At 60.7% G+C, this 14,042-nt stretch overlaps 1 protein-coding gene across 1 annotated transcript in view; it reads left to right on the top strand.

The window, feature by feature from the left end:
• Positions 1-613: 613 nt before the first annotated feature.
• Positions 614-14,042, top strand: part of DCAF8 (DDB1 and CUL4 associated factor 8) — a gene marked incomplete at its 3' end in the record, with an annotated part of 14,504 nt that continues 1,075 nt past the window's right edge. The window contains 11 exon segments of the mRNA XM_009281252.1: positions 614-671; positions 6,025-6,095; positions 6,178-6,851; positions 7,653-7,793; positions 8,134-8,228; positions 10,087-10,197; positions 11,685-11,757; positions 12,532-12,597; positions 12,599-12,614; positions 12,838-12,945; positions 13,418-13,548. Coding sequence (XP_009279527.1) covers positions 6,047-6,095; positions 6,178-6,851; positions 7,653-7,793; positions 8,134-8,228; positions 10,087-10,197; positions 11,685-11,757; positions 12,532-12,597; positions 12,599-12,614; positions 12,838-12,945; positions 13,418-13,548 — 1,464 coding nt within the window.

Here is a 14,042-nt window from a genome sequence, read left to right as displayed (position 1 = left end):
CGTGGGGCGTGGGGTCATCGGGCACTGCCTGCTGCCCTCAGGGGGTCCGCCTTTGGGGCTGTGCCTTTGGGGGTGGTCCCTGCTGCCCCCAGGACTGTCCCTGCTGCCCCTGTGGGGATGGTGTTGGGGTGGTCTCTCTTGCCCCCAGGCCTGGTCCCTGTTGCCCCCGGGGTGTCACCATCCCTTTCAGGGAGTACCGGGGGTCCCTTCTGCTCTCAGGGCTGGTCCCTGTCGCCTCCGTGGCGTCTTCGTCTCTTTGGGGGGACACTGAGGGGACCCCTGCCGTCCCCAGGGTGTTGCCTTGCCTCAGGGGGGTGCTGAGGGTCCCCTCCCACCCCCAGGGCCCCTTCCCTGTTGCCCCCTGTGGTGTCATGGTGCCTTGGGGGGGCACTGGGGATCCCTTCCAGCCCTAGAGCTGGTCATGGGAGGGAGCTTGGCTGAGGGTCCCTCCTGCCCCCCAGGTCCAAACCTCATTGTCCCTGGGTCTTCCTCACCCCCTCCCTTCCAGGGAGTCCCTGTTGTCCCCAGGTGGGTCCCCAGGGAGATGGGGTCCCTGGGGCAGGTGCGGCCGGACCCTGCGCTGCCAGGCTTTAACCTGTTGTTTCCCGTCAGCTGCCAACAAACCTCCGGCCTTGGCGCTCGCTGCCCGCGGCACCGCTGCCGCCGTGCAGGTGAGTGGGCCGCCCCGGGTCTGGCAGCGCTTGCCTCTTGTCCGTCTGTCCTGCGTGCGGCGGAGGCGGATTGTTGGGCTGCGCCTGCCTCGGTCTCCTTCGCGATGCTGAATTACTCGTGTTGGTGGCGTGGCCTTGGGCTCCTCCGGCTGCTCGCCCCTTCGCTCCTGCAGGATTTCTCCTGCCGGCCGGGCTTTCCTCAGCCTCAGGACTGCTGCTTCCCCCTAGGGAGCCGGGAGCCTCCCTCTTCCCGGGCACTGGACGGGGAAGGAGCAGCGCTGCGTGCAGACGCAGCCAGTGCTTGTTAGCTGCAGTTAATTAGGCCCTGCCCGCACTGGGAGCGGGTTCACGCCGTCCCGCGAGGCGTTGGGGGAGCTGGGGCTGTGCCGTGGGATGGCTGGGAAAAGCGGTGGGGAGGTGGGTGCTGCGTCCCCCGAAGAGAGGCTGCCGTGCCCAGGATGCTCCAAGATGGGGATTCTGGACCTCCGTGTAATTGCAAACGGGAAGCTGCTTAATTAGTGTCATCGCTAGGACCTGCCGGGCTCCCGGGTAGGTTTGTAATTAACCAAGGCTCTCCTGAATGCGGCCCGCTGGCAGGTTTCTGCCCACATCTCGGCAAACTGGAGGTGCCCGGCCGGCCTCTCCCCTACGAGGGGCTATCGGGGTGGAAACCTGCTCATCACAGGAGGTTTAATTGGGGGTTTAAACCCCCCGACACCATCTTGGGGGGAAGGAAGGCTCCTCCGCAGTGAACAAACGAAGCTGCCTCCGTCCAGGTCTGATGAGAAAACTTTCCTTAAATAGAAGAGGCTCAGCCGAGCCCAGCGCGACTTGTGTGCGGGAGGGACCCGGCGTAAATGCAGGCACGAGGCCGTGCCGCGGTGTCCTGTTGGCATCTTGGCATGCCGGGACATTGGAAACTGAGGTGAGGGGCTCTTGGTGGATCAAAAATGCCCCGCACTCACTTCTGGCCCCGTTGCTCCTCTGCTTTACATAGTCCGAACGCGGCCCGAGTGCCGAGTGCCCGGCTATTCGTGTGTTTATATAGCTATGTAAATATTTTAATGATAGATCGTTCAGGGACGAAGCGGCTGCGAGCGCTGGGTTTCCAGCCGTAAAGCGGCTGGGTTGGCGATGCGGCGGCACGTGGCCAAGTCCTGCGGGCGCTGCAGAGGGTTACCGCGTGCCGGCCGGGTAACCAACCGTGGATGGATGGTGGATCTCGGGTGGCAGCGAGGGGCTGGAGCCAGCTGCCGCACGGAGCATGGCCTGTGTCCTGCTGGCTCGTGGCATTACAGGTTGGGGTAGCAGCTCGGGATGGAGAGGACCGTCTCCTGGGCACGACCGTTGGAGTTGCTGACCGGTATCATGCCGGTTTGGGCGCTTGGAGTCTGGCAGGCAGTGGGGCAGCCTGGCGGTGTGGGCCCCGGCACGGTAGTGAGCCCCGGTGCGCTGTGCCAGCAGGATGCTGAGCCCCAGGCGTTCGCTTGGTGGGTCGAGGCCGTTCCTGTCCCAGGGAGAGGAGGCAGCAGCACTGTGGCAGCACCCGCAGCTTGATCCCGGCGGCCGCAGAGGCAGCCGGGAAGCTGTGGCATGCGGAGGGATATTTTTAGGGCCCTCGCGAGGGTGCCGGAGAGTCAGGCTTCGAGCATGTGAAGCTGGGAGCGCTGATTCTGTTCAGATGTTGACTCCAGGGAACTGCAAAACCCACGTGTCTGCTCCTGGGGTCGCTCTGCGTGGTGCTTTGGAACTGGGCTGGTTCGCTGGCTCTGGACGTGTGCCCCGAGGCATTGCCACCTTGGCAGGGAGACCCAGCCTGGTGCTGGCAGCTCGGTGATGGACTCAAATATCTAGGTGAGGGCTCAGGGCTCTCTGCAGGGCTGACCGTGTCCCAGCTCCCTCCGGTCCGCACCGAACAGTGTGTTGTTGCTTCCCTCAAGCAGTTCTCCCCGGTTTGGGGAGGTGGAAGCGATACCTTTGGTGCCGTCTGCGTTTCCAGCTGCCAGTAACTCAAGCGTGGGGTTCCCCCATGTCCTCCTGCTGCCAGTTTGTCCCTGCCTGAGCCCTCGAGTGCCGACGACGCCCTGTGCCGTGCCGTGCCGTGCCGCGGGGCTGCCGGTCGACGCGCGCTTCAATCTCCCTGCCACGTGAACGGCTTCGGCGCCTGCAAGCGGAGCTGGTGGGTGGCTGGGGAGGCTGACGCAGAGCTGTTGGAGCCGAGCGCCCGGCCTGGCTATCCATCGGTACCGGGCAGCCAGCACAGGCTGGTGTTGCGCTCCTGGGCATAGAAGACGGCTGGGGAGCGCAGTGTCCCCCACGGTGTCCCTGGCGCTGGCAGAGGCCGTGTCTGTCCCTGCTGTCTGCTCCGCCAAGGCAGCTGAGGGCTTTTTTTCTCAATTCTCTTAATTTCTTAGCAAGGTTATGGTCCTCCGGTGTGGGTGGATGAGACGTGAAGTCAGGCTAATTATTTGGTAATGGATTCCTCTCCTCTGAAAGCGCATTTCTTGTTCCTCACCTTTGTGAAAAGGCTGCCGCGAAACGGTGTTAATGACAGATCTGAATAGGTAATTTGGTAGAGGAAAATAACTACCGAGGAGCAAAGTCCAAACCCGGTTCTTTTTGTACGTGCAAAGATGTTCCCAGCCCCTTGGATTAATAATGCTGCCGAAGGCAAAATAACCGGCAGAGGGAAAGTCGACCTGTTGATGGACTTTCTGATCTCGTAACGACTCGGGCAGCGGGGAGTTAAGCCACAGCTGAGCACTGCAGTGTTTTGAGCCCGTTCCTTACTCATCCGGCATGACAGGCACCGTATGAGGGATGGAGTCGCCTCGCCACTTAGAGCAGTAAATTAAAACCAGTCCTGCCCCAGCTCCTGCCTGGTCCTGCCCGCAGCCCCCGGGGACAGACCTGGCGAGGCACGGGGCACCGTCTGCGGCACCATGAACTCGCCGGCTGAGCGAGCACGAGTCGCCCCCGCCGCGGCGGTGAGTAATCCCCTCGTAAGGCTGAGCCTTGGCGCTTTGCGGGAGGTGAACGCTCGCTCTTCTCCCTGCCGTGCTGCTGGCACGGAGCCTTCACGTGCTGAGAGCCGCCGGCGCTGGAGGGACGGGCTCGGCACCGTGTCAGGCTGCCAGCGTGGAGCAGAGATCCGGCAGGTTTGGGCAGGGGAGAGGAGGGCTGAGGCTCTGGGGCAGCTTTCGTCCCTGACTTTGCTTTTCAGCCCTTTCCTCCCCCTCTCCACAGTATTGGTGGTTTTAAAGTGATTTTATACGAGCTGGCAGTGCCAGCTGGGGAAGAGTTAAAACTGAAGCTGCAGAAAACACTTTATCTTGTTCTGCACTACTACTCTCGTTACTGAGCGAGCGACTGCAGTCGGCTGAAGCTCGCTGGTGTTTTCCGTTGCATAAACTTGGTTTCCTTATAAACGCTCCTGTGCTGTAAGAGCTTTTATCACACTTCAGCCGGAGCCAGCCCGGGTGCCCAGGCCTTTCCCGGGCACCCCGGCGGTGCTGTTGGGCGGTGCCGGTGGTGGTGGCCCCTGCTCCATCGCCCTGCAGCTGTACCTGTGGGTCAGCAGCTTCAGCGAGCCCCGCTTGCCTCCTAAATCACCCGTTTCTTAGAGAGGAGCCATGCTCAGGCTTGGACTGGCAGTGACAGACCCAGCTTGGGCAGAGCCTTTCGCCTTCTTTGGCTCTTCGGGGTTCCGCTGGTATTAATTCCCAGTCTAACGAGGATTAGTCTCTGGAGTGTTTGCTGTAATCAGAGTTAATGATGTTCTTGGCTTTGGCTTTTCCCTGCGTGTAAACGGGGGAACTTTTAGCAGACTCCCTGACACTGGTTAAGAGCAAGCAGCTAAACCAAGTATGAAGAAGTCTGACTAAAAATAGAAGGAAAGTAAAGAACAAGCAAAGCATAAATAAAATGTGGGGGGTTTTTTTTTCCTTCCACCTTGGCAAAACCTCTGCCGCTCGTGACTCTGACATGTTTTTCCTCCTGTGTCTCGGCGTGACCCGGCGAGGCGGCTCTGCTGGCAGGTGCTCTCGCCAAAAGCCACCTGTGACCACTGGCAAGCGATGAGCACCACAATCCTGGGGGGGGAGGGGGGGGTCTGCAGCCCCGTGGGAGCTGCCCCCACAGCGGGGAGGAGCTGAGGCTGCTTTGGATGCCGTCCTCGGATGCAGCGGGGCCGTCACTGCTCCTGCAGCCCGTGCCTCCCCTCCCCGTTGCAGTCGGCCCTCCAAAGCAAGGGCTGGGAAACGCCCGGGAGCCAAAAACGTGCTTGCCTTTGGTTTTCCATGCGCTCGTGAGGAATTGGTGAACCTCTCCTGGAGCAACTGGAAATGCCGGAGAGCTCCTGGCCTTGTCGCTTGGTTCCGCTCTTGCCCACTCCCCGGGAGGAGCAGAGTTGTTGGGGGTGCCAAAGGCCAAAGCTTGCTCTTGGTGGAGGCTGGGTGGGCAAGGTGTGGGCAAGACACCTAGCCAAGGTGTCTGGGGCTGCTGTCCTGTCCGTGGCGTGGAGGAAAACGGCCCCTCGGTGATGCCGGGAGGATTTTGTGTGTGGGAAGGTGTTTAAAAATCTGTCGCTGGGGTTAAAAAAACCTCTTGAGCAGCTTTTAACTGGCTGCCTACGGTCTGCAGGTGCCAAGAAGTTTCTCGATACCGTGACTCGCTGCCTTCCCAGCCACCTTGCCTCATCTGCCTGCGATCCGAGCCCCGCTCCTGCCTCCCTGCCTGCCCCGAGCCAGGGGTGTGTGTTGTGCAGCTGCCTTGCTGTAGCAACTGCTGCCAAGCCGAAGTCAACACCTCCTCCTTCCCCTGAGCGCGGCTGGGGATTGCCAGTCGGGAAGCGCCCATCTTATTGTGAGAGGCGAAGCAGGGTCCGGGCGCAGGCAGCGGAAGCCGGCAGCCATCCCGCAGGCAGGAGGAGAGGCAGCACAGCGGGTCGCAGATCTGCTTCCCTGCTAAGTCGACGGTGTCTGAGCAAATTAGAAACTGGAGAGGAGTTTAGGGGATGACGGCGAGCGGCCCTGTTACCCAGCCGCGGGTGCCTCGGTGGAAGCCAAGGGACATGACTGTTTCCTCTGCCCTCGGCAATAGCCGATGAGCTTTTGTTGTCGTGCACGCTTGGGTGCATTGAGTGTGGTCACCGAGCCTGTAGCCACGTGCGCGCCGCTTCCTCCGCTGATTCCGTTTTCCCTTAGAAAGCGGCGCTCTCCAGACCAGCCCGCGATGCCGTGGATGTGCGTGCACCTCCACCGACACGGGGACAGGCCAGCACGTCCCCATCTCGGCAGACTGGCCGTGGCAGGGATGCTCCAGCTTCTGCTCTCTCTCTCTCTCTCGCACACAGGGTGAGCGCTCTGGAAAACGCGATGTCGGATAAAGGGAGCAGCATGGAGGGGAAGACGGACATAGTGAATGGTAAGGGTGCCAGTGGGGACCGGTCTCCCCGTGCCTGGGGTCTCCTGCTGGGGAGGCTCATGGCCTTGTCTGCACCATGCAGGCAGCTTGTCCAGCAGCCCGGAGGAGATGTCAGCCGAGGAGGGCCGAGAAACCTCCTCTGGCATTGAGGTGGAGGCCTCCGACCTCAGCCTGAGCCTCACGGGAGACGACGTGGGGCCCAACCGCACCAGCACAGAGAGTCGGGACACGGACACGGAGAGCTCGGGGGAAGAGAAGGACTCTGACAGCATGGACGACACGGGCCACTACTCCATAAACGAGGAGAACCGTGCCCTTGACCGGTCGCACTCGGAGGAGGAAGAGGAGGAGGACGAAGAGGAGGAGCAGCGGTCCCACCGCCGTGCCCAGCGCAAGCGTGCCAACCACGACCAAGACTCCTCTGACGACGAGCAGGCCCTGGAGGACTGGGTGTCCTCGGAGACCACGGCGCTGCCCCAGCCCCGCTGGCAGGCGGTCCATGCCCTCCGGGAAAGGGAGCTGGGCTCCAGCGCCCGCTTCGTTTACGAGGCCTGTGGGGCCAGGGTCTTCGTGCAACGCTTCCGCCTCCAGCACGGCCTGGAGGGCCACACGGGCTGCGTCAACACCCTGCACTTTAACCAGCGTGGCACGTGGCTGGCCAGCGGCAGCGATGACCTCAAAGTGGTGGTGTGGGACTGGGTCAGGAGGCAGCCGGTGCTGGAGTTCGAGAGCGGCCACAAGAGCAACGTCTTCCAGGTGAGGAGCATACGGGGAGGGTCCTCAGAGGGCTGGGGGTGATAGAAGATCCCCCACGGTGGGCAGGTGCCTGTTCTAGAAGCATGTAATTTCAGCTGGACGATGCTGTGCGGGGCAGGAGAAACGTGTCGTTAAAGCTAAGGGCTGCGGGAGGAGTCCAGCCGCTGTGCGGTGGTAACTAGCCATCAAAACCCACTGGTGTGCCCTAAAATCTGCCGTCTCACGGAGCCCTGGCTGGGGACGGTGGGGTGAGATGGCCCTGTTCCCTGCAGAGCTTCCCCCTGCTGCTCCTCTGGCCCCGGTGAGCAGCAGGTCCAGCCGCTGTGCGGTGGTAACTAGCCATCAAAACCCACTGGTGTGCCCTAAAATCTGCCGTCTCCCTGGCCCCTGGCTGGGGACGGTGGGGTGAGATGGCCCTGTTCCCTGCAGAGCTTCTGCTCCTCTGGCCCCGGTGAGCAGCAGGTTTGGGAGCGGCTGTGGGCAGGAGCTGTGTTCGGAGGAGGCCGGGCGGTGTTGTGCGCCCCCCCGGGGCACTGTCTGTGCTCGGAGGGACGCTGGCACCACCAGCGTCTCCGCCAGGCTCCCGGCTCTCCACACTCACCAGAAAGGGCCGGGACAATTGCTCGGAGAGCTCGGCCCGTCGAGCCAAGGTTTTGCAGTCGCTGCCTGCAGATCTGAGCATCCGGGGCTCGTTGGGGTCTGGCAGGGGTGCTGCTCTCGATTCCTCTCCTGTTTCCATCCATGCATACGCAAGCCCCTGCCCCGGTGTTGAAAGCCACCCCTTCACTTGCTCTTTTCCAGGCCAAGTTCCTCCCCAACAGCGGCGACTCCACTCTGGCTATGTGTGCTCGGGACGGCCAGGTCCGGGTGGCCGAGCTCTCCGCCACCCAGTGCTGCAAAAACACCAAGCGCGTGGCACAACACAAAGGCGCTTCGCACAAGGTGAGCCCAGACCAGCCCGCGGAGGGGGCGGACGGCAGCTGGGGACCCCCGAAACACCCGGGTGCCATCCTGGCTCACCGGCTGCCAGAAATAGTGAAGGCAGAGCCGCTGCCATGGAGGGACCGATTCTTAAATGCTGCTTTATAATCGCTGTCACCTCTGAGGGTGACGAGGAGGGTCTCTGTGCCCTGCAAAGCAGCGAAGTGAGCACTCGGCCGTGGGTATAGAGGGCTTGGTGCTGCGTCGGCTCCTGTTAATAGCCGACTGTTTACTGGGAGAAAGGGATCTTGCCACTTTGTTGGGTAAAAAGGGAACCAATGCCCAAGTATTTATCTTCCAGCTGGCCCTAGAACCGGATTCTCCATGCACTTTCCTATCAGCAGGTGAAGATGCTGTAGTCTTCACCATTGATCTGAGACAAGACCGGCCCGCCTCGTGAGTATTTCTCTACCCGCTCCCACTGCCAGGACCGGGGAAGCTCCGGAGGGAGATCTGGGGTCCCGGGGGGCTCCCCTGCGAGCGGGTGGCGCTCGGCTGCATAGGGCTGAGGGTCCCGCTTGTGCCACTGCGTTTTCACGGCAGCACGTGCCTGTTCAATGGGCATAAAGTGGGAAAAGAGATATCCTTTGGCTTTCAAGCAGTGCTGTCTTCCCTGAGGTGCAGGGTCAGACCAAAGAGCTTTTCAGTGGCTGGTCTGGGGTTGCCATCTCGTGCGAGGATACAGATATGAACCTTGCTAATTAGACAAGTGCGTTTGAACCCCCATCCTCCCCGGGATGGGGCCCTGTTCAGATAGGAAACAGAAATAATACCGGTGCGGCAGGTCCCTGCACAGGCGTGCCTGCCGCGGCGACTGCCAAAGGCTGCCCGTCTGGCACCCCTTTACCCATCCCGGGGGCAGCGCTGAGGGTCCTGCGCTCCTTCTGCGCAATGAAGTGGCTGATTAATCACAGTACTGAAACCTCCCCATGCTGGCAGCAGCTTGGAGCTCGCGGTTCGCCTGACTCGCTCGTCGCATGAGCGCTATTGCAGTTAATTGAAAAACAATAATTAGTAAGCAGCCGGGTGGTGCGTGCTGGATCTTAACCCGTATCGCCGAGAGATCTGCCGTTTCTGACAAGCTTCCAAAATAAATCCGCGGCGGGTGTTCAAACAGACACCTGGTTTTGATATCATGGTACTTTTCCAATGTAGCGGCATATTATTTTGAAGATGATCCTGCTTAAAACTGAGGGCTTCGGCGCTCATTTCCCGGTGGTGTGGTTTTATTTGTATGTGCGAGTGCTTTTGTCTACAGCCTTAAACCCATCTGTTTCATAACCAGGACAAAAACTGCCGGGGTGTTTCAAAACAGCCGCATTTAATCCTCATCCCTGCTCGCCCCGCATTTGCCGGGTTCGTTTCGAGCGGAGTCTGTTGGTCAGTAGGCTGGCGTGGGTCTGTCCCTCCTCTTTCTTCGTGGGGATCCACGCTGCTGTTTGGGTTTGATGCTCGCAGGGAATCATCACCCTGTGAGCGTGAAACCGCTCTGGAGGCAGGGTTCGCAGGCAGACTGTAGGCAGCTCCCATCTTTCATTAAGCCGAATGGTATAATTAGAAGAAAGACAAGCTTTTGAGCTGGCTGTTCCTTCTTGAGGATGCTGCCTCAGTTTGTATTCGTGTCTGCAAAGCTGAAATATTGAGCTCCTGGGGGAGGGGGGATGGCGTGTGTGTCGGATTTCGTTAAATCTGGGCCTTATTACAGCGAGACGGGTGGGGAAAAATAACAGCAGAGCGTTTCTGCTCTGGAGTTAATCCGATTCTGCCCTTGCTGCTGCCTGTCTGGCTCCATCGGGCTCGAGTTCGGGCCCTGAAACCCTTCAGACGTTTCAGAGGAAAACGCCAGGGAATGATTTCACTTTGCGCCCCTTGAGTTGCAGACAGAGCATGTGCTCGGTTCAGCTGGGAGGCTGAAATGGTTGGGTGGTGGTTTTTTTTTTCCTGGGAGTGAGTAAGAGACTCGCGCAGCTCCTGCTTTTCCCATCTGGACCCTGTTTTGAATTCGAGGAGGATTTTTTTTTTTTTTTTGTTAATTTTTCCTTCCAGGGAATGATTTCACTTTGCGCCCCTTGAGTTGCAGACAGAGCATGTGCTCGGTTCAGCTGGGAGGCTGAAATGGTTGGGTGGTGGTTTTTTTTTTCCTGGGAGTGAGTAAGAGACTCGCGCAGCTCCTGCTTTTCCCATCTGGACCCTGTTTTGAATTCGAGGAGGATTTTTTTTTTTTTTTGTTATTATTTTTCCTTGTCTCTTAAAGGAAACTGGTTGTGACAAAGGAAAAGGAGAAGAAAGTGGGTCTGTACACCATCTACGTGAACCCAGCCAACACCTACCAGTTTGCTGTGGGAGGCAGAGATCAGTTTGTCAGGTGAGTCTCTGCTGGGGACCCAGACTGAGTCCCCAAAGTGGACCTGAACATTCCCATGGGGGCTCAGTTGGTACCCCCGCGAGCTCTGAAATCTCTGATGTCCTACCCCAGAAACGTTTGTGGCTTCAGTCATTAATGCCTCCGCAGCCTGTTCTCCCATAAGCAGCAGGAGCACCAGGGGGATCAATAGCGAAGGATTTGGATCCTTTGAGGTTTAGCCCTGGGATCCACTGTCCAGCCTGCCCTGAAGCCGGGAGATCCTTCCCTCAGGAACTAGCAATGCTCTTAACGAGCTTCTGACAAACCTCCTCTCGGTTCCCCACCTGTGGATGGAGCCCGGTGGGCATCGGAGATGAGATTAAGGCTCAGGGAAGGTCTCGGTTTCAGCGGGGCCGAGCTCCTTAAGTGACAAATGCAAGCCCCCCTGGCCTTTGAACCGCTCAGGGCAGCCCCCGGCATGGGGCCGGGCTGTGTCCGTGTGTTTGGCCCCTCGGTCTCCCTGCATCAGTGCAGAGCTCCCCTGGAGCCAGTGGATTTTAAGGTGCAGCTCGTGTGGCATCTGTTTTGGGCAGAAGCGAATCGTGCATGCACCAAGCCTGCCTGCTTCCCAGCTCCCCGAGAGCGAGCAGAGCTGCAGCGTCGCTCGGCTCCCCGAGGATGCGTAGGGGCCGCTCCTCGGAGAGCGGGGGGACGCCGCAGCCCTGCCGCTGGGATCGCTCGCACGGCGACAGCTCCCCGGAGCGCCAGCCATGCGGGTGTCTGGCATGCAGGCAGCAGCTCCTGGGGTGCCGGGCGTAGAAACACCTAACACATGGGCTCGCAGACTGCTCAAGCAGCAGCGCCAGTGCCTCGCTAGCTCAGTAGCTTTCAGAAGAGCGCAGGATTGTTGCTCAAAACACGGCCTCCCCTCCTTCCCGCTCTCTGCTGCTCTCTCTCCATCCTCTGCCCATATCCAAGTGCCTCCTCTCCCCCTGGCTTCCCCGGCACTGGGCAGCTCCTGGTGGGCTCCCGCATCAGGGAGGCTCCAGGAGGTTGGGGACCCGGAGGAGCCCAAGCCAGCCGAGGGACAAGCATGGTGGCGGTCACGTCCCCCTTGCAGAGCAGCCTCCGGGCTGACAGAGCTCTGAACGCAGGTTCGCAGCCTGTGTGCACGCAGGCTTTGACATTGTCACGCGCCACCGAGCAATGCCTCTGACATAACAAGAGGTGACGTTAAGCTGCTTTGGCCGAGACTTCTGCCCATCCGGGCCGCTCGGCAGCTCCGCAGATCCCTTGGAGAGGGCCGGAGCCTCCGACCAGCGTCAGGGCAGGTCGTGGTTTCAGAGCTGGCTCAGACATGGCGTCTGCGTGGTCGGGGAAAGCTGCCGCTCTGCCGCTCTCCTCCTGCCCTGGCCCACAGAGGTGGGCAGCGCCGGCCCTCCGTGCCCATCGGCTCGGCATCCCTCGTGTCTCGAGCGAGTGCCAAATGCCTGCCATCCTTCCCCCAGGATTTACGACCAGCGGAAAATAGATGAGAATGAGAACAACGGCGTACTAAAGAAGTTCTGCCCTCACCACTTGGTAAGCAGCTCGATTTCGTGATGTACCGGCGCGATGGGTGGCACCGGGGGTCCCTCCCCTGCGGGGACGTGGCATGGGAGAGCTTGCGGGCGGGTGGACCGGCGGAGGACATACCGCAGTGGCCGTCGGCTCTCAGCCACCTGCGTGGGTGGGCAGCAGCCCTGCCGCAGTGCTGCGGCTCGCGTGCCCGTCTCCTGCGTGCCGGCACCGAGCAAAGCCGAGCCTGGCGCAGGGTGGGCAAACCTGGGGGGGGAACTGCATCCGCTGCGGGGTGAGGGACAGGCAGACGGGTCTCCTGCTGGCAGCGGGGCTGCCCGTGACAGCCTCACCAGCAGGACCGGCCTTCGCCCAGCTCCCGTAGCTGGGCTGGTGCCGGCAGCGCTCGCTGTGGAGCGAGAGCCTGGGATGGGGCCTGGGCAGACCTTGCTGCCCGGATCTGCGGAGCGCTCCCTTGGGAGCCTCGTGTAGGAGCGGCCGAGAAGCGCTTGCTGGCCAAGTCTCTTGCAGGCTTCCTGCCTGGAAAACAGCTCGAGAGGACGAATGAACTGCCTGGGCTTTGGTGTTTTTTTTTTTTTCCTTGACCCAAATCTTCCACTGTCCATGAAGTCCTGTCTTGGTGTAGGAAGAGGCAGCAATTTTATGCTCTGATTTTAAAGCTCTTGCAGAGCAGTCACTCGCGTGCCGAGCTCTCTAAGCGGGCACGTGGCCAGCGTAGGTGTGCTGGTATGCTGCGGGAGGAGGAGATGGGAGCAGAGCTGTCTGTGCTTTCCCTAGGTGAACAGCGAGTCCAAAGCCAACATCACCTGTCTCGTACAGACCAAACTTCCCTGGTCTCCCCCCCAGCCACGACGGCTCGGGTGAGTGACTGACCCGCAGCGGGGCTGATGGACGAGTCGCGGGTGGCCCGGGCTGCGGCATTGCGGGACAGAGCCATCCTGGCCGGGGGAGGCACCGGGGACGGGGGGGGTGCTGGAGGCACTGCCGGGCACCCGGGGGGCTTGCAGCACACCCACCCCTAGCAGAGAGACCACCTGCGCCACGTGCTCCCTGCTAACGCCTGTCTCTTCCGTCCTATGCCAGAGCTGTTGGCTAGCTACAACGATGAAGACATTTATCTCTTCAACTCCTCTCACAGTGACGGAGCGGAGTACATCAAGAGATACAAGGGACATCGCAATAATGCCACTGGTAAGGACTAGCTGAGAGGGGTGTTGGGGCAGACCACCCCCCGGCAGGCTGCATCCCCCGCTGTGGGGGGCTCAGAGGCTCTCCCCAGGTCACTGTCAAACTCCCACCACCACCGCGTCCCATTCCCTGGCAGCCAGCGGGTCCAAACTCGCTCTGGCTTCCCCCTCCTCGTGCCCGCAACCAGGCTTTGGGGCAGTCTGGAGGTGGGGGGGCCGTCCCCAGAGCAACCCGGAAGAATAATTGCCTGCTTTTAGCTTATTTCTGCAGCTCTCTGTGTTTCATCTTCCTCTCAAAAGACCCTTAACACAAACTCTTGGGCTTGCAAAGAATGAGCTATTATGTGTCTGGGGACGGAAGAGATCCACGCTGGTAACCCTGGAAACTCGCTGGCTGCCAGGCAGGAAGCGAATTCATGGCAGGGAGCGCTGCCCGGCTCCTGATGGCCTCGGGCTGCTTGTTTCTCTCCTTTCAGTGAAAGGCGTCAATTTTTATGGCCCGAAAAGTGAGTTTGTGGTGAGCGGCAGCGATTGCGGCCACATCTTCCTGTGGGAGAAATCGTCCTGCCAGATCGTGCAGTTCATGGAGGGCGACAAGGGAGGAGTGGTGAGTCCCCGCCGCTGTGCTGCCCTGCTCCTCCGCCACCTGCGAGCTGGGGTTCATGTCCACATCCAGTACAAGCTGCTTCCGCGTGCCCGCACGAATTTGCCACCGCTTTTCGTGCTTTTTCTACCGAAAGCCAAGCAGGGTCCCAGCGGGCTCCCGGTGCCCCACGTGCGGGGTGCTCAGTGCCACTCCTGCCCCGGGAGCAGCAGCGGGGATGGCTGAGGCAGGCTGGCGAGGGCCATGGTGCCTCAGAGGTCTTCTGGTGTACGAAATCCCATGGGGATTTCACCCGCGTGTCCACGGGGTGCTTGTCACCGAAGGAGGGGTGGGGGGGATGTTGGAGCTGCCGCTGTGCAGGATGGGGCAGCCCCCTACCCTTCCCCCTGGGACGTGTGGGGTCTGCAGGGAGAGCTGCACGCTCCCGGGCCGGATCTGAGCGCTGCTTCCCGCTGAGTGTGCAGCTGCGTCCTCGCCCAGTCACATCCAGGAAATGG

The sequence above is a fragment of the Aptenodytes forsteri genome, unplaced genomic scaffold, assembly GCF_000699145.1.
Source record: "Aptenodytes forsteri isolate BGI_AS27 unplaced genomic scaffold, ASM69914v1 Scaffold276, whole genome shotgun sequence".
NCBI lineage: Eukaryota > Metazoa > Chordata > Aves > Sphenisciformes > Spheniscidae > Aptenodytes > Aptenodytes forsteri.
This window is presented reverse-complemented; position numbering and strand designations above follow the sequence as displayed.